This window comes from Gallinula chloropus, assembly GCF_964237585.1.
Source record: "Gallinula chloropus genome assembly, chromosome: 30".
In the NCBI taxonomy this organism is placed as follows: Eukaryota; Metazoa; Chordata; class Aves; order Gruiformes; family Rallidae; genus Gallinula; species Gallinula chloropus.
Window position 1 is genome coordinate 1,666,964 of NC_140115.1, and position 26,442 is coordinate 1,693,405.

The 26,442-nt window shown below is 50.3% G+C and overlaps 1 protein-coding gene across 1 annotated transcript; it reads right to left on the minus strand.

The window, feature by feature from the left end:
- Positions 1-24,852: 24,852 nt before the first annotated feature.
- Positions 24,853-25,779, minus strand: LOC311202460 (olfactory receptor 14A16-like; the record flags this gene model as incomplete). Its single annotated transcript, XM_084277045.1, has 1 exon — positions 24,853-25,779. The coding sequence occupies one exon, from the start codon at positions 25,777-25,779 to the stop codon at positions 24,853-24,855; it is 927 nt and encodes a 308-aa protein (XP_084133171.1).
- Positions 25,780-26,442: the final 663 nt, after the last annotated feature.

Sequence of the window (26,442 nt, forward strand, 5' to 3'; positions counted from 1 at the left end):
AGGTTGCCACGCCTAACAAAGGCAACAAGTGGTGCTGAAACCCGGGAAACTCGCCTGCGTCAGGTGAACGGCAGCCAGAGCGGCAGGACCTGCCCGGCGGAGGGGACGCCCTCGGACCCGCAGGGAGGATGGAAGCCCTTGTGAAGGTCGTATTGGGATTGTGTACGCAGTGGGGTATTGAGTGTAAGGCTAAAGATTTTACTCTCGCTGTTGCGAGACTTTTAGAAATCAGGGTCATTGACCAGCTGGTTTATATTCTCCATCCTGAGGTATGGGGGAAGTGTACTAATGCTTTGGCTGAGGAAACTATGTCCTCAGGTAGTGGGAAAAATCTCAAATCGTGGGGGAGGGTCGTACAGGCCCTCCGGAAGGCTATACAAGAGCAGGACACTTAGAGGGCAGCTACACAAACTTTGCAGCCCCCAGACAGTGATAAGCCTGCCGAGCCCAAAGATCGAATGGGTGATAAGTCTCCTCCATCCCCAAACCCCGATCTGCTTACGCTGGGGCAGGAGCGAGCAAAATCTCTCTGTGGTGGGCTAGCCAAGGAGGCCAGGGCTGCTGCTAAAAGATCAGAATCTCAGGAAAAATGGCCGCCGCCACGTCCTCCCCAAGATGGCACCGGTGGAGAAGAAGGGCGGGATAAAAATACTTTTGGTGTGAACAGGGAGGAAATTCCAGAGCTGCCTGGATCACGTGAAAGGGAAGGGGAAGAGAAGGGTGGTAGAAATAGAGAAGGAAGGGACAAGAGCGTGAGTGACAGGTGGAGAGCCAATCAGAACCCGCCGAGGAAGAGGGGCAGGTCAAGGGGGCGGTAACAAAGGCCCACCCACAAAGCTGGTGGGCAGGGTCAGAGCGCGACAAAAAGGAGGGGAAAACTGGAAGTGGCCGGTCAGTCGAGTTCTGGCTCTGAGTCGGATACTAGTCAGGGCAAGCGGCTCGTGACCGATTCCAGCTCAGAAGAGGAGGAGGAAATCAGAATAGGCAAAATCAAAAGCGAAAATATTCCCATCCAAATTAAAAAAGAATCATTAGGGGAAAGCATGTCTCTTATTGTCCAACCAACATTGCAGGCAGACCTACCTTTGCCTCAGGGACAGCAGGGACTACCCTCCCGGGTTGGGACCCCAGGGTGGCCCTGGCCGTAAAATGTGATGTCCCACCGGTGGTGTGGGGAGTTTGCTCCCTTCACAATACTTTAGATGACACCACCATCAGTTTTCCCTTTTTAATTGATACCGGAGCAGACGTCACAGTCATCCCCAAAACGCACTGGCCCCCACACTGGAAACTGGAAAATGCCCCCATGGTGGGAGGAGTTGGGGGATTAGCTCAAGCCAGAAAGACTGCTCAATTGATAGCAATCACACTCCATACTGAAAAGGGACCAGAAAAAACCATCACCCTCTTTCCATATGTCATGTCAAGAGTCCCACCCTTGTTGGGAAGGGATGCTTTAGCCCTATTGAAAGCCAGGGTAACAAATTTATAGTAAGGGCCACTGCAGTATAGCCACTCCCACCAATTAAGCTAACATGGAAATCATCTGACCCGGTGTGGGTCGAGCAGTGGCCCCTGCCAAAGCCTCGAATGGATGCGCTTCTGGAGCTAGTCGACCGTGAGCTACAACGAGGTCACATAGAACCATCTACTAGCCCATGGAACACTCCAGTGTTTGGAATACACAAACAAATTGGTGAGGGGTTGACTTGCGGGAAGTAAATAAGAGAATTCAACCCATGGGTCCTGTCCAAACACTGCTGCCCATGAACTCTATGATACCGAATGGGCAACCTTGTGCCGTCCTTGACATTAAAGACTGTTTTTTCTCTATCCCTTTGCATGAGGAGGACAGGGAGCGGTTTGCTTTTTCTGTCGTGTTCATTAATGCTAGAAGAAGCACTTGCTTTTCAAAAGGGCACCATATCAGTCATCCACATCAACAGTCACAGCCCGGTAAAAGGTTTTTTCCAAACAGGCAATGACAAAGCAGACACCGCTGCAAAAGGGTTGTGGACGCTAAGAGACGCTCGTCAGCTACACGAGTCTCTCCATATTGGAGCTAAAGCGCTAGCAAAGAGATGTGGGATCTCAGTCACAGACGCAAAACATGTAGTAGCCACGTGCCCTCACTGCCAGAAATCACCACTGTGGTGCAGTAGAGTCAATCCCAGAGGCCTCAAGGCCTCGGAGGTGTGGCAGACAGATTTTATGCTATGTCAACTGCTGAAACCTCGAGCATGGCTAGCAGTAACTGTAGACACATATAGAGGGGTGATCGTAGCTACGCAACACCTTAAGGCAGACTCGAAAGCGACCATTCAGCACTGGCTAACTGCCATGGCATGGCTTGGCATCCCTAATCAGAATAAAACAGACAATGGCTCAAACTTTGTCTCCAAATCAGTCAAGGCATTCGCTCAGAAATGGGGCTCTACCTTAACGTACAGCATCCCGTAAAATAGCACAGGGCAAGCCATAGTCGAGCGAGGAAACCAAACAGTAAAATCTAAATTAGAAGTGTTAGCAAAGGCAGAGGGTTTCACCAATGCCATTCCTACAGGAGACCAAGCACGCCTGTTGGCAACTGCTCTGTTAGCACTGAATCAGTTCCCCCGAGGAGAGGAGGTAAACAGTCCTACCCAAAAACATTGGGCCACTCGAGCACTTGAAGAAGGCCCACCGGTTGTAGTCAGGAATGAGCTGGGAGAATGGGAACAGAGGTGGAGGTTGGTCCTTATGGGACGAGGGTAAGCTGCTGTTAAAAAAGACGGCAGAATTAAATGGTGTCCGCTTAAGTCCATTCAGCCAGACCTCCGGAATAAAACTAATGGAAACTGTGAGTTTTTATCCACAAGATCAGATCATCGGGCGCCCCCGTGACCGATACACCCAGGTGGCCGAGGAGGACGACAAGCCAGCAAGCATCCTGTCTGCATCCGAGACTCCCAAACCAGCAGAATCCAAACAACGGCAAAACAGCCCCCGTGGCAAAGGGCCACAATGTCTCTGTGTGATTTTACTTTTAGGGTTTGTCGTGCCGTCTAGGGGTTTGTACGAATATCGACCGCGGGAATGGGTGTTAGGGAGATGGCAGGATCACAAAATACTCCAAAGAATGGTCGTAAATATTTTTGTTAAATGTTACTTTCTGATTACTAGATCAATCCAACCAAAATCTTACTCGCACTGTAAGCAGTTTTAGTAGGCATAGGGAGGAGGGAAATGTCGGTAGATAGGGCTTTGCGGTCAGAAGATGTTGCGCTGTACAGAAAGGTAGGACCCCTCCCCTCCACAGGTAACCAATAGCAAGTAGCCGGCAAGGTGAGAGGATGGGAGTGGCATCACAGCCCTGGGGTATAAAGCCCCGTGCCTCTGGCTAATAAACGCCATTTGCCGTCCACCACATTGGTGTCTGTGAGCTGATGGACCGTGCTGCCAGAGTGTGGCGCCGTTGCCGTTCCTGAACCAGGTCGCCGAGCCTAACAAAGGCAACACACCGCAGCATGACACACATCACAGCGGCATCAGACATGTCACCACGGCATCAGACGTGCTGCGGTGCCGGACACAGCCAGGCCTCGGCGTGTCACAAAGGAGCTGCGCGCCATTGGCTCTCCTGGCCCTGGGTGACCAATCACCAGCGCTGCCCTTTGTGACACCCCCAGTGATGCGGCCGCGGCTCCTGCCCCGCAGTGCCTGGTAGGGCAGCGACAAGACAGGACAGGAGCGTGGAGCTGGCGAGGAGCCCCCGAGCTCAGCCCACATCGTTTCCTGGCTTCTCCCCCCCGTGCTGCCAAGGCGTTGTGTTTGCTGAGGCATCCCCTCCCCAGCCACTACCCTTTTTCTCCGCCCAGTAGAATGGCACCACCCAGGCTCCTCAGGGAGGGCTGGGAAGCAGGCGGGACTCTCCAGGAGAGCAGCTCTCCAGCAGAGATCTCCAAGCTGTACGTGTCCCAGCAGCTGCAGGCCAGTAAGTGACAGAGGGCAGGGCTCTTTCATCTCTCCTGTTTGCCTCCAGCCCCTCCCTACCAACCCCTCCTGCCCCACTCCTTTCCCAGGTCACGTATCCATCTGGCCGATGCTCTACAGCTCTGCTGCTGTCTCCTGGCTGGGTCTGGGACCTGAAATGCAGAGAGCCGCTCTCTTGCATGGAGCCCTCAGATCCAGGTCAGAGCTCATCACACAGAACATAGCATATTCTCTTCTTCCATCCCATCCCATCCTATGAACTCACCATGACTAACAATCTTATCAGCCTGGAGTGCTAGGGGGGTTTCCAATTGCAAAACCACTTCCAAGGACACAGAACACAAAGGACACCATGGAAACTGGATTAGGTTGGATTTTTTGGATCGTTTGAGAGCCAGTGCTCACCGTCATGAAGACAGGAGCAGGCTGATGTAGACTTCGGTTGTGTAAAAACATCCCTTGCAGCCTGGCAAAGGGAGTCAGGTGAGTCATTCCAGGCACCTCATCCTTGCTTTTGCAGCCCTGGGGCTGGAAGGGGTGGGGGAATCCCTCTTGCACCAGTTCTGATGGCCACAAAATAGGCACCTTGTGCCTGGGAGCTGCTGGTCCCAGCTGCCATGGGAATTACTGAGGGTGGAGACAAGTTTCCAAGATCCCCTTCCCCATGATAATGTCTCTCATCTGATGGAGAATTTGTGTTAGTGTTATTCACCCCGTTTTGCCCATACCCAAAAGTGAAGATCGGGAATGACTGTTTGGTAGCCCAAAGGAGAGGCTTCTGCTCCTGATGTACACCTGGTAGTATGTGAGATAAATCAAGCGTTTTAGTTTTTCTCTCCTTACTTCTCTCCTTTCCTTCTGCAACACTTTTCCATGCCCAGAGGCAGCGGATGTCCAACAGCAGCTCAATGTCCAAATGTCCAACAGAGAGTCAATGTGACTTGGAAGAGGCTTTCCTAAAAGAAGAATTCCCTAAATTCTCTCTGCCTTTTCCTCCTTGTAAAAGTCTCCACACTTGATGGCAGCAGATGTCCAACAGCAGCTCCATCAGCCAGTTCCTCCTCCTGCCCTTTGCAGACACACGGGAGCTGCAGCTCCTGCACTTCTGGCTCTCCCAGGGAATGAACCAGTCTGCCCTTCTGGGCAAGAGTTTAATGATCATTATTGCAGCCGAAAACTCCAACATGAGTCCTTCCCACATGGCTTCAGATCATCACCAACTGCTCCAGTGGGGGTCACTTTAATAGGGTGCCCTCCTTCAGCAACAGAGTGCCCCAGCCTGGGTCCTCCACAGCCCTGCCAGCAAACCTGCTACAGTACAGGCTTCCTATGAGGTCACAGCCTCCTTCAGGTGTCTGCACCTGCTTGAACAGGTGATTTTTCACATCCTATTGCTTGTTATCTCAGATAAAAAACCAACCCCTACTTCTCTACACCCACTTGTAGGTCAAAAGCAATAAGGTCTCCCCTCAGCCTCTTTTTCTTAAGACTAAAATGCCTCAGTTCCCTCAGCAACTCCTCTTAGGACTCCAAACCCTTCACCAGCTTCATTGCCCAGCTCTGGATACACTCCAGCATCTCAACGTCCTTCATGTAGTGAGGGGCCTAAAATGGGCACAGTACTTGAGGTGTGGCCTCAAAAGAGCTGAGAATAATGGGAAATCCCTTCCTTACTCAAGCTAGGTTTCCCATGCACCTTGTTTCCCAGGTCACTGAATTTACAGGACTCCCGTTTCCTGGCACCACACTTTCCACGAGCACTTGGTTTCTTGGGCCCTGATTTCCTGGGCCACAGGTTTCCCAGGGAACTGGTTTTCCAGGACACTGGTTTCTTGCGCCCCCATTTGCCTGGCACACAGGTTTCCTGGGACACCGGTTTCCCACGCCCCCAGTTGCCTAGTACATCACGGACTGGCCACCCTGGTTCCTGCACCCTCAGTTTCCTAGCACCCCAGTTTCCTGGCAACCCAGTTTCCATTGCCCCTAGTTTCCCACACCCCCTGGTCCCACGCCACTGGTGTCCTGCACCCCTAGTTTCACATCACCCTGGCATCTCATGCCCCCAGTTCCCCAGGACCCAGGTTTCCCACACTTCTGGTTTCCCAGGTCACTGAATTTAGAGGACCCCAGTTTCCCGGCACCAAGGTTTCCACGACCTCCTGGTTGCCCTGGCCACTCTTTTCCCTGGCAACTGGTTTCCCGGGGCATTGATTTTCCATGTCACTGGTTTCCTGCGTGCCCAGTTTTCTGGCACCCCGGTTTCCTAGCACACTGGGGTCTCCTCACCCTCATTTCCTGTGCCTCCAGTTTCCTTGAACCCAGGTTACCTGTGCTCCTGGTTTCCCACACTCCCCTGTTCGAGTACCACCGTTTTTTCACACCCTGTTTCTTGTGCCCCTTTTTTCCATTCACTCCAGTTTCCTGGCAGCCCTGGTTTCCATGACCCCTGTTTTCTATGGCCCTGGTTTCCTGGGCAAATGGTTTCCTGGGACACTGATTTTCCAGGACGCTGGTGTCCTGTGACCTCAGTTGCCTGTCACCATGGCTTAGGTGGTGTCCTGTGACCTCAGTTGCCAGGAACCCTGGCTTAGCAGTTTTGCATAGCTGTGCTGCTGAGATGGCTTCTGCAAAAAGCATCTAGAAGCTCTCTGCAGGCCCCAGACTGTAAACATCGGCCAAATCAAGGCCAAAGTTGCTGTTGACCAGGGCCAAGCCAATTGGCGATGGTCACAGCACCTCTGGGAATCACATACAGGAGAAAGAAAAACACAAGCAGCTGCATTTGCCACTGGAGAAGGGAGCAAAATCCTGACTAAAGTGAAGTCTGCTAGAAGGGAGGGGTGGGGGAAGGTGCTTTAAGATCTGGTCACACTTCTCATTACCCAACTCTGGTGTCACTGTGTGTGTAGTGCAGTGTCACCAATCAGAGAGTTTTCTTTCCTTCACTCTGTGTTGAGTCTGTTTTGCCGTGTCGTTGATTACAGGATGATCCCTCCCTGTGCTTATCTTGACTCCTGAGCCTCTCATTATGTATTTTCTCCCCTGTCAAACTAAAAAGGGGAGTGATAGACTGACTTTGGTGGGCGTCTGGCCTCCAGCCAGGCCTAAACCACCACACATACTAATCTCACGGAACTGGGGCCTCACTGCTTCCTTTCACCCCCTCAGGATGCTGGGAGCTCTTCTACCCTTGTACCACACTCTGCATCATACACCCCGTGTGACACTGGCCCAGGAAGAGCCCTGAGGCAGTGCAGGGGGCAGAATCGCACTTCTGTGGGGCTGGCTCTTCTGCTTGCTAAAATACATCAAGGCTTTACTCAGCATCAGATCCACCTGCATACTGCCTTAGTCTACCTTAAATCACAGACTCCAATTTTCTGCTCTAACCCATTCATGAGGAGAGAGGCTTTCTCAGTAATGGGCCTCAGTGGGGCCAATTAACACTCTACAGCAGTTCAGCTTTTTCTTCTGACTGCTTCAATCTCCTCACAGTATCTGCAGTTCATGGAATCAGCACCAAATACACCACAGGGCTCATTAAAATTGAAAAAGCCCTAATGAGCTATGTGTATTTTCTTCAGTTTCAAGACTTGTACAGCTAATTGGAGAAGTTTCAGGACTCTATTTAAAGTGGAAGATTTCAATGAGCACTTAATTAAAAAAAAAAGAGGTTTCAATATTTTCAGGCTTTTTAGTTTTTCAATTTACAGAAGTGACAGGAGCTTTCTCCAACTAAAATTGAACCAGAGGACCTCCTAAGGAGGTGTGGAAAGGTCATAACAGCTGTCTCAATGAGTTCCCACACTGCCTAGACACCTTTACAACTCTCCAACTCCACCATGTCTCCAAGGGATGCTTGGGAGTTGCACTCTTTTCCTCCATCAGGCTCCTGCTCTGAGTCTGCAGCTGAATGTTGCAGCCTCTTTGCCACAATTCCCACCCCTTTTACCCTGAGGACTGGCTGGGAATAGAAACAGCATTCTTCCTCATTTTGAAAAAAATGATTAAAAAATGATAAAAAACCATAAAACACATTCCCCACCTATGAGTAAAAAACTGTAAGGGGGTGGAGTAAATCCCAAAAGCAAAGGACAGGGCACATGGCCAGAGAGTCTGCTGAAAAGGGGCCTTGAGACACAGTCCATTTCCTCAGGGCAGGTGGAAATACCCAAAAGGCAAGTTTCAGTGCCCAGTGTGACAGTGTCCTGACACCCCAAGGACTCAGGAGGATGTGTGTTTTTCCTACTACGTTTCATATTTATCCCCAGAGCTCCTAACTTAGTCTGATTGTGGAAAACAACAGTTGATTGGTTGGAAATATTCAGTCAGTGAAAATGTGCTTGTATCTTTTTAAACGTGAAGAAATTTCTCAGGGTTTTCTGGCAGAGCTCCAGCACCCACTTTGGCCTTCTTCCTGGCCAAATTTCCTGCCCAGAGCCTTGTCACCAACTCCTGTCCCTAGTAAACTCCCTGCCCAGCCTCCTATAGTCACTTCTACTTGGCTGCGTCCCCTGACCCCAGGCCCATCTATAGGAAATGAAACTGGAGGTATTTTGGGCAACATTTTACAGTCAAATGAAAATATTTGCTGATGCTGAAAATATTAGTGAGTCAGGACTGAGAAAGAAATGGACTTGTGCTGTATCCTGTGTTAGCTGACATCATCACACTAGCAAAACTCTTTCTAGAAGACAGTGCCTCCTATAAGTCCCCCTGCAACTGCACAGAAGTTGAGAGGCAAGAACAAACTGATGATAGTGGCTGCACACTAACAAGCTTCCAGGGCAAAGTCACTGCGTGTGGAGGGTGATGGCAGGAATGAAGATTCCTGGAGGTGTAGTAGAAGCTGCTCAGGGCTGTGGGTGATGAAACTCCTTCAGAACACTGACACGTGCCTCCCTGCATGCTGATTGGAGCAGAAAATCAGAGGGAGCAATTTCAGGATGACAAAGTGAGAAGATACAGACGTCCAGTGTCATGGAGCCACTTGGATGTGTCCTGTCACACCACAGGGCCCAGTGGTCCTCCAATGCCCAGTGAAATGGGGAGCAGCTGCGTGGATCTCAGCTCTCAGCTGGGGTAAAACCACGACACTCACGTCTTTCCTTGGCAAGGGAATGGTCCTAACGATGCCTCTGTCATTCCGTGTGCTAACAGTGTCCATATTTCAAACTGATAAATGTCCAGCAGTAGCTCCCAAGCAAGAGGATTGAGGGCACAAATATGTTCCTGTCCTGAGATCATCCCAGGTAGCCCAGTAGCAGCCCCAGTACCCTTGGGACTCATGTCTGTCCCTACCAATGGATCGTTCCTAACAGTGCCTGACATCACCACCTGGGAAGGAATAACCGCTGGAATCAGTACAGGCTGGGGGATGACCTGTTGGAGAGGAGCTCTGTGGAGAAGGACCTGGGGGTGTGGGTGGGTGACAGGTTGGCCATGAGCCAGCAGTGTGTCCTGGTGGCTAAGAGAGCCAATGGGATCCTAGGGGGCATCAGGAGGAGCGTGGCCCGCAGGTCAAAGGAGGTGATCTTCCCCCTCTACTCTGCCCTGGTCAGGCCCCACCTGTTGCATTCTGTCCAGTTCTAGGCTCCCCAGGACAAAAAAGCCAGGGATCTCCTGGAGAGAGTCCAGAGAAGGGCTACAAAGATGATTAAGGGCCTGGAGCATCTCCGCTATGAGGAAAGGCTGAGTGAGCTGGGACAATTCAGCCTTGAGAAAAGAAGGTTAAGAGGTGATCCTATTAACGTTTATAAGTATCTGAAGTGTTGGACACAGGGTGAAATGGCCAGACTCTTTTCAATGGTCTGCGGGGGCAGAACAAGGGGCAATGGCTGCAAGCTGGAGTACAGGAAGTTCCACACCAACATGTGGAAAGACTTTTTCCCATTGAAGTTGAGGGAGCAATGGGACAGGCTGCCCAGGGGGGCTGTGAAGTGTCCCTCTCTGGAGATGTTCAACACCCCTCTGGATGCTGACCTGTGCAACCTGTCCTAGGGAACCAATTCTGGCTGGGGGTTGGACCCGATGATCTCTTGAGGTCCCTTCCAACCCCTACGATTCTGTGACTCTGTGACTGATAGATTGTGAGGCAAGGGGATTGACTGATACATTGAAAGATGAGGTAAAGGGATTGACTGATAGATAGATGTGAGGTAAAAAGGTTGACTGATTTACAGACAGTGAGGTAAGCCGATAGACAGATAAACACATTGTGAGGTAAGTTGATTGTTTGGTAATGAGATTAAATGATAGATTATGAGGTAAGGGGATTGTGAGGTATGATGATTGTGAGGTAAGGGAATTATGAAGTCACAGGATTGATTGACAGATAGATTGTGAGGTAAGGGGATTGACTGAGGTAGATTGTGTGGTAAGGACAGTAACAGATTGTGAGGTAAAAGTATTGTGAGCTAAGAGGATTGTGAGGTAAAGGGATTGTAAGGTAAGGAGTTTGTGAGGTAAGGAGATTGATTCATAGATAGACTGTCAGGTAAAGAGAGTGACTGAGAAATAGATTGTGAGGTCAGGAGATTGACAGATGGTTTGTGAGGTAAGGAATTTGACAGATTGTGAGTTAAGTGGATTGTGAGGTAAGGATTCTGTGATTGTCGCAGTTTTGTGTAGCTGGGTGCTGGGAGAGAACTGGGGCTGCAGCAAATGTCTGGTGTAAGGAACAGCTAGAGCTCTCTGCAGGTCCTGAAGAGTAAACATCGGCCAGTTCAAGGCCATAGGTGCTGCTGACCAGGGCCGAGCGAATCTGCGATGGTCACAGAGCCTCTGGGAATCACATAGAGGAGAAAAAAACCACAAGCAGCTGCAACACCCATCCTGAAGAGTGGCCAGAGGGAGGTCCCAGGGAACTGCAGCCCTGTCAGCCTGACCTCGGTGCTGGGGAAGGTGATAGAACAAATCATCGTGACTCCCATCATGCAACACATGCAGGACACTCAGGTGATCAGGCCCAGTCAGCATGGGTTCAGGAAAGTCAGATTGTGATGGACCAACCCGATCTCCTTCTATGACAAGGTGTCCTGCTGCCTTAGTGGATGAGGGGAAGGCTGTGGATGTGATCTACCTGGACTTCAGTGAAGCCTTCAACACTGTCTCCCACAGCATCCTGATGAAGAAACTACCCGCTCATGGATTAGATGGGTATATGTTTTGCATAGTTAGAAACTGGCTGGGCAGCCAGGCCCAAAGGGTTGTAGTGAACAGAGTTAAGTCCAGCTGGTGGCAGGTCCCAAGGTGTGTTCTCCAGGACTCAGTGCTGGGGCCTGTCCTCTTTAACATCTTTATTCATGATCTGGACAAGGGGATCGAGTGCACCCTCAGTACGTTTGCAGAGGACACCAAATTGTGTGGGAGTATTAATTTTCTGGACGACATGTAGGCTCTGAAGAGTGATCTGGACAGGCTGGATCGATGGGCAGAGGCCAATTGTATGAGGTTCTTGGGTTACTGTGGCCAAGTGCCAGGTCCTGCATTTTGATCAGAATAACCCCAGGCAACGCTAGAGGCCTGGGTCAGAGTGGTTGGAGAGCTCCCTGGAGGAAAAGGATCTGGGGGTGTCCGTGGATACCTTGGCTGGACATGAGCCAGCACTGTGCCCAGGAGGCCTAGAAGGCCAACAGCTTCCTGGCCTGGATCAGGAATAGTGTGACCAGCAGGAGTAGGGAGTGATTGTTCCATTATCCTCAGCTCTGGTGAAGCTGCACCTCGAGTGCTGTGTCCGGTTTTGGGCCCCTCACTACAAGAAGGACCCTGAGATGCTGGAGCGTGTCCAGAGAAAGGCAATGAAACTGATGAAGGATTTGAAGCACAGGTCCTATGAGGAGCAGCTGAGGCAACTGGGGCATTTTAGCCATGAGAAAAGGAGGCTGAGGGGGACACCTTGCCGCTCTCTCCAACTACCTGCGAGGAGGAATGTAGAGAGGTGAGAGCCAGTGCCTTCTCCCAGGTAACATGTGATAAGGTGAGAGGGAATGGTTTCAAATTGCACCAGGGAGATTTAGGTTGGATATCAGGAAGAATTTCATTACTGAAACATTAGTCAAGTATTGGAACAGGCTGCCCAGGGAAGTGGTGGAGTCACCATCCCTGGAGGGATTTAAAAGGTTTCTATAGATGTTGTGCTTGAGGACATGGCCTAGAGGTGGACTAGGCAGGGGTAGGTTTGGTTGCACTCAATGATCGTAAAGGCCTCTTCCAACCGAAGAGATTCTATGAATCTATGGTACAGTTCCAGGAAATTCCTGTTCTGTCATGGTGGGAAAGCACTGTCATTTCAGAAACATAGTTGAGTGGTTCTGCTGTTGGAAATGTGCTTGTGAAAATTTGATAAATGTCAGGGGGAAAAACAAGGAAGAAAAAGTTGTGCCCCTTTCCAGGCAGAGATGATGGAAAGAGAGCCCAGCCCATCATTGCGCAGTGTCTGGGTCACACAAGACCAGGAGATACTGCATTAGCAATGGGATGAAGCTGGTCCATGTTATTAAAGCTTAGGCAAAATAGGAGGGGAAAAAAAACCCCAATCCCAACAGTTAAAAACCCTACTAAATACAGACTGGTCCTAACATGAGTTACATGGCCAGTGATACGCAGAGTGAGCAGTTTGTTGCTGCTTAAAGACATCCAGTCATCACTTTCCAAACGGCATCATTGAGCTGCTGGTTCCTCATGCTGTAGATGGGAAATTTTAATTCTGGAGGAACCACTGACTAAAAATCGTCACTACCAGGTGCAAATGATGGAGGGGAGCTTCAGGTAGGTGAACACAGCAGTGATGAGGAACAGAGAGGCCACGGTCAGGTGAAGGAGACACGTGGAAAAGGCTTTGTGCTGTCCCTGCTGCAAGGAGACCCTCAGCACAGCCCTGAAGATCTGCACATAGGACACCACAATGAACACAAAACACCCAAAACCTAGACATGCTCTGATTACAATTTCACTGAGGTAGCACCGTGAGTGAGAGAGCTTGAGGATCTGGGAGATTTCTCAGAAGAACTGGTCACAGGCATTGCCCTTGCAGAGGGGCAGTGACAATGTATTGGCCGTGGGGAGCAGAGCACTGTGAATCACAACACTGTGACAGTATTTTTAAGAAGGGAAATAAAAACCAGCAGCTGCTTTTTGCCACCAGAGAAAGGAGTGAGAAAGTGTAAGGGACTTTGCAGAGAACAAGGTCGGTGATGTAGGGGGAGAAGGTCCTCCAAGCCTCATTGCAGAGATTCCCCTGCAGCCTGTGGAGAAGCCCATGGTGAATGAGGCCGTTCCCACACAGCCCATGCTGGATGATGTGGAACAGTGATTCTACATGCAGCCTGTAGAAGACCCCAGTGTTGAGCATGTGAGGACACTGCAGGAGGCTGTGACCTCATAGGAAGCCTGTGCTGGAGCAGATGGAGGACCCATGCTGGAGCAATCTGTGATGATCTGAAGCCATGTGGGAAGGACTCACGTTGGAGGGGTTCCTGGAGGACTGTCTCCTGTGGGTGGGACCCAATGCTGGAGCAAGGGGAGACAGTGAGGAGCCCTCCCCCTGACCAGGAAGGAGCAGCTGAGGTGATGTGTGATGAACAGACCCCAACCCCCATTCCCTGTCCCCCAGTGCCACTCAGTCAGAGAGAAGAGAGAGTTAAAGAGTGAAGTGGACCCTGGGATATGAAGGGAGGGTCGTAGGTGGGTGTTTAAAGATTCATTTATTTAGGTTTTGTTCTCATTTCTCTGCTCTCTTTGGATTGAGTAATGAATTAGATTGATTTTATAGTTGGTGTCAAGTCTGTATTGCCAGTGAGAGTAACAGCTGCATGACCTCCCCCTGTGCTTTCTCCCTGCATGATTTCTCCCTGTCCTGATCATTGTGCTCCCAGGCAGAATGATCTCAGAGATGAGGTCACAGAATGATCCCCATGAGGCCTGAGACACCAGGAGGGAGCCTAGAAGAACTGGTCTTCTCCTGCTGAGCTGAGTCAGGCTCCTGGGAGGGTGGGAGCTCATGGCAACCCAGCAGTGCTGCAGAGACAGCTCTGCCCAGGAGCAGCTGCTCTGCCAAGCACACAGGGCTGGGGACACTGCCTGTAGGCACCAAGGGGAGACCTGTGAGGCTGAGAGAGCTGATGGATGCTGAGAGCTCACTGGAGGAGAAAGGTAAAGAGACTTTGCTTTGAATTTTCTGCTCCTGGTGACTGGGTGGGAAGTGGGAGCTGAGCTTTTATTGATAACTTTGCAGCAGGCAGTGCAAACTCATTGGTCATTAAGACTTGTCAGAACATCTCCTGAGCCCTGCACACACAGAGGTTCGCTGGGGCAGTGCCCTGATGCCAGGAGGGGTCTGCAGAGCAGAGCTGAGCGCAGAGCAGGTTGGATGAGGTCTGTGAAGACAGAGCAGGAGGTGACATGGGCAAAGAGAAGCAGCTGCAGGGTCATCTCCAGGCAGCAGAGACATTGTCAGGGAGGGAGAAGCAGCGGCTCCCAGAAATGCTGTGGCAGTGGCGATTTGGTACCTCCCTGACATCCCCGACAGTGCAGACCCCTTCCCTCACTGACCCCCTGGTTTCTGTCACCCAGCACAGACTCTGCACGCAGAGTTCCAGGGTTTCAGTCTGAGCCTTCTCCTTGGCAGCCCAACCCACAGAGAGGAAAACCCCCTGAGTACCTGTCTGTCTGTCCCTGTACTTCCCGCCTGCGCTGGAGCATTTCTCCCTGTTTCCTCTCCTGTCCTTGCTGCCTTTGTCACCTGGTTACCTGGGGCTCTGGGCATGTCCATTGGTGGGGCTGACGTTGAGCTGACCCTCACTTCAGGACCCCAACCTGTAGGACTTCCCCCTTTCCAGCAGTGGTAGACTCAAGCCAGCACAAAACAGACCTCCCAAAAGGGACCTGACAAAATTCTCCCTGAATACAGAGAATCAACCTGAGGGCTTTACATAAGTAGTGGAAGGGATTTTCCTCAAGGAAAGATTCCCTAATTTCTCTTTGCCTTTTCCTCCTCTGACAGGTTTCCACACTTGACAGCAGCAGATGTCCAACAGCAGACTCTCCATCAGCCAGTTCCTCCTCCTGCCCTTTGCAGACACACGGGAGCTGCAGCTCCTGCACTTCTGCCTCTTCCTGGGCATCTACCTGGCTGCTCTCCTGGGCAATGGCCTCATCATCATCACCATAGCCTGTGACCACCACCTCCACACCCCCATGTACTTCTTCCTCCTCAACCTCTCTGTACTTGACTTTAGCTGCATCTCCACCACTGTTCCCAAATCCATGACCAATTCCTTGTGGGACACCAGGGCCATTTCCTACACAGGATGTGTGGCTCAACTCTTTTTCTTTGTGTTTTTGATCTCCACAGAGTTCTGTCTTCTCACTGTCATGGCCTATGACCGCTACGTTGCCATCTGCCACCCCCTGCACTATGGGAACCTCCTGGGCAGCAGAGCTTGTGTCCACATGGCAGCAGCTGCCTGGGCCAGTGGGTTTCTCAATGCTGTGCTGCACACAGCCAGTACATTTTCACTTCCCCTTTGCCATGGCAATGCCCTTGACCAGTTCTTCTGTGAAATCCCCCAGATCCTCAAGCTCTCTTGCTCAGATGCCTACCTCAGGGAAACTGGAGTCCTTGTGTTCAGTTCCTGTTTAGCTTTTGGGTGTTTTGTGTTCATTGTGGTGTCCTATGTGCAGATCTTCAGGGCTGTGCTGAGGATCCCCTCGGAGCAGGGACGGCACAAAGCTTTTTCCACCTGCCTCCCTCACCTGGTTGTGGTCTCCCTGTTTATTATCACTGGTGTGTTTGCCCACCTGAAGCCCCCCTCCATCTCCTCTCTATCTTTGGACCTGGTATTGGCATTTCTTTACATAGTGTTTCCACCAGCAGTGAACCCCCTCATCTACAGCATGAGGAACCAGGAGCTCAAGGATGCCATGTGGAAACTGATGACTGGATGTTTCTAAGCAGCAATAAACTGCTTGTCTTCTGAATACCACTGACAATGTAACTCCTGTAATCATCAGTTCATATTTAATAGGGGTTTTAGTTGGTAGGTTTTGGTTTCTCTCTAGTTTTTCTAAGCTATTCTAACATGGTCAAAGTTCATCCCATTCCTAATGCAGTATCACCTGCTCTTCCGTGCAATGATGAGCTGTGCTCTCTTTGCCTCACGTCTGCTTCCACAGAGCCATAATTTTCCTCTTTTTTTCACCCTTCTATTAATAAAAATTTTACAAGAATATTTTCATCAGCTGAACAACTGGAGTACTTGTCTGTAATGGCAATGCTTTCCCACCATGACAGGACGGGATAAGGACAGTTTACTGACAAAATTCACCATGAATGTAGAACAAAAGTGGCCAGTTACACCCACTCCCAGTGCTAACACAGGGTACCTCGTTTACCTGACAATTATAGAGTACTGCCTGAAAGGAAAGACAGACAGACAGACTGACTGACTGACTGACTGACTGACTGACTGACTGACTGACTGACTCTTCTGAAGGCACCAAGCCCATACCCTTCCCCAACCAGCTTCTTTTACATGGAAGTGGTGTCAGGTGGTATGGAAAATAGCCCAGGTGAACTCAGATCACCTCTGCTGGCTGCTTGGGGAGGTTAACTCTCACCTGGCCGGAACCAGGACATTATCCACCCCTTTTTCTACACCATCTACATCATGGCCAGATCTTACATGTTCAGAGTATTGGGGACATTCATAACATCATTGATCTATTATGTAGAACATCTGCCATGGACAGATTTAGTTATACACCAAAAATTTAGTGGCTATCCTTTCCTAGAACTAAACCGCTTTGGGTACACACTCAACTTCCACATCCTTTCGCATCCCCCACCAAGCGCGCCCAGGTCCCTGAGCAAAATCAATCCCATGAATGGGTTTGCCTTTGTCTGAAGAAGGAACATCCCAGAGTGTCTTCCCAACAGGTTTTTCATGTGTAATACAGGGACTTTATGCCCCTCCACAGTCTGTTGAGGACTGCGGTGGTTTGGCCCTGTCTACAGGCCAAATGCCCATCAAAATCCCCCTATCACTCCCCTTTTCATCCAGAAAGGGGAGAACATAGGTAGTGGGAGGCTTAGGATTTGAGATAAGGACAGAGAGGTATCACTCTGCAATTAGTGTCATGGGCAAAACAGACTCAACACAAAATAAAGAAAACTAATTTATTACACTACAGCTACACACCCAGTGACACCAGAGTCAGGTAGTGAGAAGAGTGGCCAGGTCTTAAAGCACCTTCCCCCATCCCTCCCTTCTTAGCAGACTTCACTTTAGTCAGGATTTTTCTCCCATCATCCCCCCCACAGTGGCACAGGGAGGGGCAGGGACTGGGGGAATGGGGTTTCAATCAGTTCCTCCAGAGTTGTTTTACTTCTTAGCTGGGGGGGTGGAAATCCACACCCCCTTCCCCTGCTGCACTCTCTCTCTCTCTCTCTCTCTCAAATCTTCTTAAACCTTCTCTTAAAACTTCAAGGGAGATACCATGACAAAAGGTTTCAGCACAACACCCACACATCAAGGCAGTCTCAGACATGACTAGATGGGGAAGCAGTGACAAGGAGAAGAATTTGATCATTGCAGGGGCTGCCATAGCAGTCAGAGGTGCTGAACTGGAATCTGGCCATGAGCACATGGGGCTGCACTGGGAGGACCGTGGCCATGCAGACAAGGACCCTACTTGTCTATGTGGACTCAGCACAGGTGAGGCCACCTCTGAAGCAGTCAGTCCAAGTGTGGGCTCTCCAGTCTGGAGGAATGGGAGGAACTGTAATGTGGGCAGAAATTCTGTCAAGATACAGTTAGGGGTCTTGTGTGGAGAGGCTGAGAGACCCAGGGCTTCTTTAGCCTGGGGAAGGGGAGGCTGGGGGAAGCCCTCATGTGCTACGTGAAAAGAACATAAGAAAGAAAGTTGTCCAGGTTTTTGTTAGGATTCATGAGAAAGGAGGGGCGAAACCAGGACAGGTGACCCAAACTGGCCAAAGAGAGTATTCCCTGCGAATTACGTCCTGCCCAGGATATCGGGGGCTGATGGGAGGAGGAGGGGGTTGGCTCCGGGACGCGTGGTTCTTGGGGGACGGTCGGGTTCTGGGACGGCTCTGGGTGGCACGGCCTGAGCTGTGGGTTTGGTGAGAAACTGCATTGGGTATCAACAGCTTCATATATTTTTGCTCTAAAGTCCTGTCAGCATTGTTATATTGTGTCTTTCTGTTATCTTAGTAAACTATCCTTATCCCAACCCACGGGCCTCTTAGTTTCTTGGTTTTGGGGTTATTTGCCCCTTCCTTTTCCCTTCCCTTGCCTCTCACCCCTCCACCCCCACCCCCCCCACCTCCCCTACCCCCCCCACCCCCGCCTTCGTTCTTTCCCAAGCTCTTTTCCTTTAGGGAGCAGGCAGCTGCATGGATCTTGGCTGTCAGCTGGGGTGAAACCACGACAGGGGGCCACCAAGGGTGCTGGGAGGGTTAATTGTGGGGGCACCCATGGGTGATGGGAGGGGTGTGGGGATGTTGTACAAAGGTTCTGGGGGTGGATATAAGGGAATTTTGGGGGTAAAAGGGCAGGTTTAGGGTAGTAATATGGTGCTATATGTTCCAGCTATACCAGCACCCACCTTCCAACCTATTAAACGTCCAGCAGTACGTCCCAAGCAAAAGGTGTGAGGTATGGCAGATGTTCCTGGCCTGAAACCTCCCAGTAGTACACAAGCAACCCATAAACCTTGGGGCTCATGAATTCCCAGCCAAGGGAACAGTCCTAACAGTGCCAGATGTCATTTTCTGGCTCTTCCATAGTCCAACATCCAACATGCTGAACGTCCAGCAATGGAGTCCCAGGGTCTCTAACACCTATTGCTGGCATTTCATTGGAGGCACCACAAGTTGGAGAGACACTTTCAAGAACACAGGAACTGTTAACAAGATAGGGCTTGACTTCAAACAGACCTTGACAAACTTGCACAGGTGACACAAAATTGGCCAAAGAGGGTGTTCCATGCCAATTCCATCAAGCTCAGCATAAAGGGGGCTGGTGGGGGGGAGGAGTGCAGGGCTCTGAGCTGTAGGGCCTGAGCTGTGTGGTTTGGTGAGAAACTGCACTGGGCATCATCAGTGTGCTATAATTTACTATTTTTTATTGTTTGATTTTCCCTCCCTTCCCCCTGTCTCCAATCCCTCCCACCCCACATCATCCTCCTAGAGAGAATGTGGCCTCTTGATGTCCAGCTCTTGGCTGGAATGAAACCATGAGAAAAGGTTCCAGCACAACACCCACACATCAAGACAGGCTCAGACATGACAGGTGGAGAACAGGCTGCAGGGAGAAGAATTTGGTCATTCCAGGGGATGCCATAGCAGTCAGAGGTGCTGAACAGGAATCTGGCCATGAGCACATTGGGCTGCACTGGGAGGAGAGTGGCCACACAGACAAGGACCTTTCTTGTCCATCTGGACTCAAGCACCAGTGAAGACACCTCTGGAGCAGTCAGTGCCAGTGTGGGGCTCCCCAGTCTGGTGGAGTGTGGAGAAACCCTCGCGTGGTCACAGAAAGTCTGACCAGATACAGTTAGGGGTCTTGTGTGGAGAGGCTGAGAGACCCAGGGTTCTTTAGCCTGGGGAAAGGGAGGCTGAGGGAAGCCCTCTTGTGCTACAGGGAAAGAACCTAAGAAAGGAAGTCAAGGTGAAACTGCAGCTTTGAAGGTCAGAGTGGACGTGAGGATAAAGAAATGTCATTCTGAGGGCAGTGCTGTGGTGTAAAATGTCACTTTGAGGAAGTGTGGATGAGCTGGTGGCTTTGTGTTTGTGGGAACAGCTGGCAAGGATGGAGACACAGCAGTGCAGGCAGGGACATCATGGGGTGAGAACATGGTCGGGAAGGGGATAATGTGCCTTCAGGGACACAGGCACAGGTGTGGGGAACTGTAAGATGGACTGTGGTACAGATGGCCAAGGGTGCTGAACAGGCTGAAAGGGCCAGATAGAAACAAGGTCCCTTTGGCTGTGGCTGATGGCCCTGACACAGAGGCCTCAGAGGAGAAACATTGTCCCCGTGGCCATGGAGCATCATTACCTCCTTGCACCCATGCCAGGGGAGGACACCATGTATTAAACCCCTGTCCTTCCATGGGGTCACACTGCCCAAATCCAAAGGAATAGCCCTTAGGCACAGGTGGGGTTCAGGATCTCCCTGCCCAGGGACTGGGGGTCAGCACTTGGCATTTCTGCTTCATCAGACCAAGCCAGGGTGTCCTCAGCATCAGAGCTGCCTGTGCTTTGCCTGGGTTTGTCCTCATGGCCTCCAGTTGTCTGCTCTAAGGAGTCCATGGGGAGGCTTTGTCAGTAATGGCTCCCAGTGGTGCCTGTGAGTGCTTCAAGGTACTTTGGGCATTACTCCTGACTTGAACTTCTGGAGAGGTTTCTTCACTCTCCTCTTTGTAGCTGAAGTCTGGGGATTCAGAAGAAAAGACACCATGGGGCTCATTAACATCCAGAAAGCCCTTACAAGCATGGCTCTTCAACTCATCTTCATTAAAGAGCTCAAAACTCCTACAACTACTTGGATTTTAGATGTGTCCTTAGTGAAACAGGTTTCAAAGGGATTTCCCATGGAGGATCTTTTTCCAGTCACGGGTATTTTCTGTCCTGGCTCAGTTGATAGAAGAAGTGACAGCAGCATTCTGTGATGGATATGCCTCTCCTAAGGAGATCCGGACAGGCAGGAAAAGCTGTCTCCTTAGACCCAACCCTGCATGGAGAACCTTGCTCTTCCCCAAGCCCAGCAGTTCCCTCACTGGCCTCCTGGGACTCCCAACCCTTTTCCTGGCATCATCTGTGCTCACAGGCACAGACAGATTTCTCTGACAACAAACAGCAGTTCAACATGACACAGTTTAATACCCATGAAATCTCTCTCCTCTGCTGCCTGCTACGGCCAAGCAGCGTGTGAAGGGGGTCAGCTTTACTGGTGCTCCCAGTGCACAACCTGGGGAGTTTTCAGGCCGGGGAGATCCTTCATCTCTTGCAACTTGTGCTTGGGTGCCCTTGCTGGATATTTAGCATGTTTGAAACTTTTTCTGGTAGAGCTGGAAAACTACCTCAAGCACAGTTAGTGGGATAGCTGGGGATGTTTCAAGCCAGGAATATCTTCAAGCCCTCGCTCCTTCTCTTTGACACCTGTTGCAGGAGGTTTTGCAGTTTTAGAGGTTGTTGCTGGTAGATTGAAAAATGACATCAGGCACTCTTAGGACCGTTGCCTTGGCTAGGAATGCCTTGAGCCTCAAGGTTTCTTGTACTGCTAGTTTACCACCTGGGGAGGTTTCAGGCCAGAAAACCTTTTCCAGACCTCACATCAATTTCTTTGGGAGCTGTTACTGGACATTTATCAGCTTCACAGGTGGATGCTTGTAGAGCCTGACAATGAAGTCAGGCAATCTTAGGACTGTTCCTTCACCTATGAAGGGGGGCCTGAGCCCCAAAGTTACAGGTGCTGCCTGCAGGCTCCCTGGGGAGATTTCCTGCCAGAAAATTCTTTCCTCCCTCACAGCTTTTGTTTGGGGCTCTTACTGGACTTTTGGCATTTTTCAAAGTTTGATGCTTGTAGAGCCCAGAGAGGACATCACACACTCTTAGGACCGTTCTCTCAGCTATGAAGGGCTCTCAATCCCAAATTTACTGGGGCTGCTTTTGCTCTACCTACCAGGGGAGGTTTCTGGCTCACAAGATATTTCAGCTCTCAAACCTTTTGTTTGGAAGTTATTGCTGGATGCTTTGCACTTCTTGAATGTGGACACTGGTAGAGCCAGAACATGATGTCTGGTGTTATAGGACCATTCCCTTGGCTGGGAATGCTCTTCCCCCCAAGGATACCAGGGCTGCTTGTGGGCTACCTCTGGAGGTTCCAGCCTAGGAACATTGTTTAGCCTTCACAGATTTACTTGGGAGCTATTGCTGTATGTTTAGAAATATCAAAAGTTGGAACCTAATAGAACCAAAAAAATGATGTGGGGCACTCTTAGGACCATTCTCTTGGCTAGGAAAGCCCTGACCCCCAAGGCTACTGGACTGCTAGTGGGCTACCTGGGGGGATTTCAGTTCAGGATGCTTTTACAGCCCTTATAACTTCTGTTTGTGACCTCTAATGAAGGTGGGAGATTCTCTTTGTCCCTCCTTTTGTTATTGTACTTAAAGAATTCAAAAATAAAATCTATTAAAAACCTATAAACTATTAAAAATAGAATCTCCCACACATTGGATCTCGGGGGAACCACTGTGATGGAGGATAAAGAAAGAGCTGATGTACTTAATGCCTTTTTTGCCTCACTTGTCTCCTGATACCCAGACCCCTGAGTAGAAAGATGGGTGCGGGAGGTAGATGGAAGCCCCCATAATCCCAGGGGAATTGGTTACTGACCTGCCCAGCCACTTATATCTGCAGAAGTTGATGGGCTTGGGTGGGATACACCCAAAAGCACTGAGGGGGATGGTGGATTTGCTCACCAAGCCACTTTCCCTTATTTACCAGCAGTCTTGGCTGACCGGGGTGGTTCTGCCTGACTGGAAACTGGCACATGTGACACCCATCTACAAGAAGGGACAGAGGAGGACCCAGGGAACTACAGGCCTGTCAGCCTGACCTCAGTGCTGGGGAAGGGGATGGAACTAATCATCTTGAGTACCATCATGCAGCACATGCAGGACACTCAGGCCATCAGGCCCTGTCAGCATGGGTTTAGGAAAGGCGGACTGTGCTTGACCAAACTTATCTCCTTCTATGACAAGGTGATCTGGTGCTTATTGGATGAGGGGAAGGCTCTGAATGTGATCTACCTGGACTTCAGTGAAGCCTTCAGCACTGTCTCCCACAGGATCCTGCTGGAGAAACTCACTGCTGATGGGTTAGATGGGTACACTCTGTGCTGGGTTAGAAACTGGCTGGACACATGGGCCCAAACAGTTGTGGTTAAATCCAGCTAGTGGTAGGTCATAAGTGCTGCTTCCCATGGCTCTGTGCTGGGGCCCATCCTCTTTAACATCTTTATTAACGATCTGGACAAGGGGATCGAGTGCACCCTCAGTAAATTTGCATGGGACACCAAATTGTGTGGGAGTGTTGATCTGCTGGAAGGCAGGAAGGCTCTGCAGAGTGATGTGGACAGGCTGGATTGATGGGCAGAAGCCCATTCTATGGGGTTCAACAAGGCCAAGAGCCAGGTCTTATACGTTGGTCACAATAACCCCAGGCAATGCTACAGGCCTGGGGCAGAGTGGCCGGAGAGCTTCCTGGAAGTATAGGCTCTGGGTGTGTTAGTCGTCAGCCAGCTGAACAGGAGCCAGCACTGTTCCCAGGTGGACAAGAAGGCCAATGGCATCCTGGCCTGGGTCAGGAATAGAGTGACTGGCAGGAGTTAGGGAAGTGCTAGTTCTGTTGTACTCAGCTCTGGTGAAGCCCACCTCGAGTACCATGTCCAGTTATGGGCCCCTCACTACAAGAAGGATGTCGAGATGCTGGAGCATGTCCAGAGAAGAGCAACAAACCTGGAGAAGTGTTGGGGAAGACAGGAGGCCTGCTAGTGGCCTAGAGTTCTTCTCCCCAGACAGCAGGCCTGCTAGCGGCCTAGCGTTCTTCTCCCAAGACTTAGGCTCTGATAATATCCTCCTGTTCCCATGAGACAGGAAAAGTTGCTCATGCTGAGAAGAAATTAATAATCACAGTCTCAACACACAGCGGCCTTGATGACAGGGGTACAGGCTGCCCTAAACCAAGAAGAAGTTATGGGAAGAACTTGGGAGTAACGGAACATGTTCAGAACCAGCCATAATAAGATGGTCAAAACAGCCGGTGTGTGAATGTTTTTAGGCACCAAAGGTAAACTAATGATATTTGGCTATAAGATAGGTTAGTAGAACTCATTATAATCACTAACCAATCAGTAGGGTTTAAACTGGGTGTGTAACCAATCAGCAGTTTTTTAGCTTGCCACGTTTGCAGCAACAAAAGTCTCTAATCTGTGTGATTTCACCCAATAAACGGCTTCACCTAAAATTCATATCGAATTACGTGTTGCTCATCGACGGTCTCCACAGAGAAGAGTTTGGAGCACAAGTCTTTGAGGATCAGCTGATGGAACTGGGGCTATTTAGTCTTAAGAAAGGAAGGTTGGGTGGAGACCTTACTGGTCTCTATAACCTGCAAGGATGGTGTATGTTGGTGGGGGTTGGTGTTTTCTCTCAGGTATCAAGTGATGAGAGGAAATGTTTCCAACTGAACCAGGGGAGATTTATTTTTGATATCAGGAAGAACTTCTTTACTGAAAGGGTAGTGAAGCATTGGAACAGGCTGCCCAGGGAAGTGGTGGACTCACAACCCCTGAGGGTATTGAAATGTGTGTAGATGTTGTGATTGAGGACATGGTCTAGAAGTGGACTAGGCAGGGTTAGGCTGTGGTTGGGCTCGATGACCCTAAAGGTCTTTTCCAACCCCAGTGATTGGATGATTCTATGGTACAGAGGACACAGGAAATTCCTGTTCTGCCATGGTGGGAAAGCATTGCCATTTCAGACAATTAATGGAGTGACTCAGCTGATGACAATGTGCTTGTAAAATTTTATAAATGGCAGGAGAAACATAGATAAAGAAAAAAATGTGCACCTTTCAAGTGAAACATGATGAAAAGGAAGCACAGCTTGTCATTACACAGTGTCTGGGTTACAAGACACACCTAGATACTGGATTAGGAATGGGATGAACATGCACCGTGTTATTACAGTTTAAACAACATAGAAGGAAAAAACCCCCTACTAAATACAGACTGATCCTAACGTCAGTTACATGGCCAGTGATATGCAGAAGAAAATGAGCAGTTCTTTGCTGCTCAGATACATCCAGTGCTCAGTTTCAACACAGAATCCTTGAGCTCCTGGTTCCTCATGCTGTAGATGAGGGGGTTCACTGCTGGTGGAACCACTGAGTACAGAAATGCCAATACCAGGTCCAGAAATAAGGAGGAGATGGAGGGGGGCTTCAGGTTGGCAAACACGGCAGTGCTGACAAACAGGGAGACCACGGCCAGGTGAGGGAGGCAGGTGGAAAAAGCTTTGTGCCGTCCCTGCTGCGAGGGGATCCTCAGCACAGCCCTGAAGATCTGCACATAGGACACCACAATGAACACAAAACACCCAAAAGCTAAACAGGCACTGACCACAATGACTGCAATCTCCCTGAGGTAGTCATCTGAGCAGGAGAGCTTGAGGATCTGGGGGATTTCACAGAAAAACTGGTCAACAGCATTGCCATGGCAGAGGGGGAGTGAAAATGTATTGGCTGTGTGCAGCACAGAATAGAGAAACCCACTGGCCCAGGCAGCTGCTGCCATGTGGACACAAGCTCTGCTGCCCAGGAGGGTCCCGTAGTGCAGGGGGTGGCAGATGGCAACGTAGCGGTCATAGGCCATGACAGTGAGAAGACAGAACTCTGTGGAGAACAAAAATAAAAGGAAAAAGAGTTGAGCCACACATCCTGTGTAGGAAATGGCCCTGGAGTCCCACAAGGAATTGGTCATGGATTTGGGAACAGTGCTGGAGATGCAGCTAAAGTCAAGTACAGAGAGGTTGAGGAGGAAGAAGTACATGGGGGTGTGGAGGTGGTGGTCACAGGCTATGGTGATGATGATGAGGCCATTGCCCAGGAGAGCAGCCAGGTAGATGCCCAGGAAGAGGCAGAAGTGCAGGAGCTGCAGGTCCCGTGTGTCTGCAAAGGGCAGGAGGAGGAACTGGCTGATGGAGCTGCTGCTGTTGGACATCTGTTGCTGTCAGGTATGGAGACCTGTGAAAGGAGGAAAAGACACAATGAGAAGTGATGGATCTCTTCTTTTAGGAAAACATCTTCTAATTCTTAGGGAATGCCCTCAGATTGACTCTCTGTATTCAGGAAGACTTTTGGCAGGTCCTTTTTGGGAGGTCTGCTTTGTGCTGGCTTCAGCGTGCCACTGCTGGGAGGAGGGTTGACTGTGGCTCTCAAGAACTCAGTCCTGCCTTGCAGCAGTCAGTAAATAGAAGGATGGTGTGATCTCAGACTAAATGCCCTGTGGATAGGAAGGAGCTTTTCAGCACTGTCACTCCAGTTTCACCTGAGGGCAGAGCAGAGCTTTGGTAATGGTGGGACAAAGGCAGCAAGGACAGGAAGGGAAACAGTGAGAAACAGTCCAGCCAGGGCTGCAAGGACAGGGACAGACAGATAGGTACTCGCAGGTTTCTCAGACTGACAACGTGGAAGTCTTGTCTCAGAGTCTGTGCTGGGTGGCAGAAACCAGGGCGTTGCTGTGCGAAAGTGTCAGCACGGTGGGTGATGTCAGGGAGGTACCAAAACCCCACTGCCGGGGCATTGCTGGGAACAGCTCACTCTTCCTCCTTGCCAATGTATCTGCTAACTGCAGCTGTCCCTGCAGCTGCTTCTCTTTGCCCAT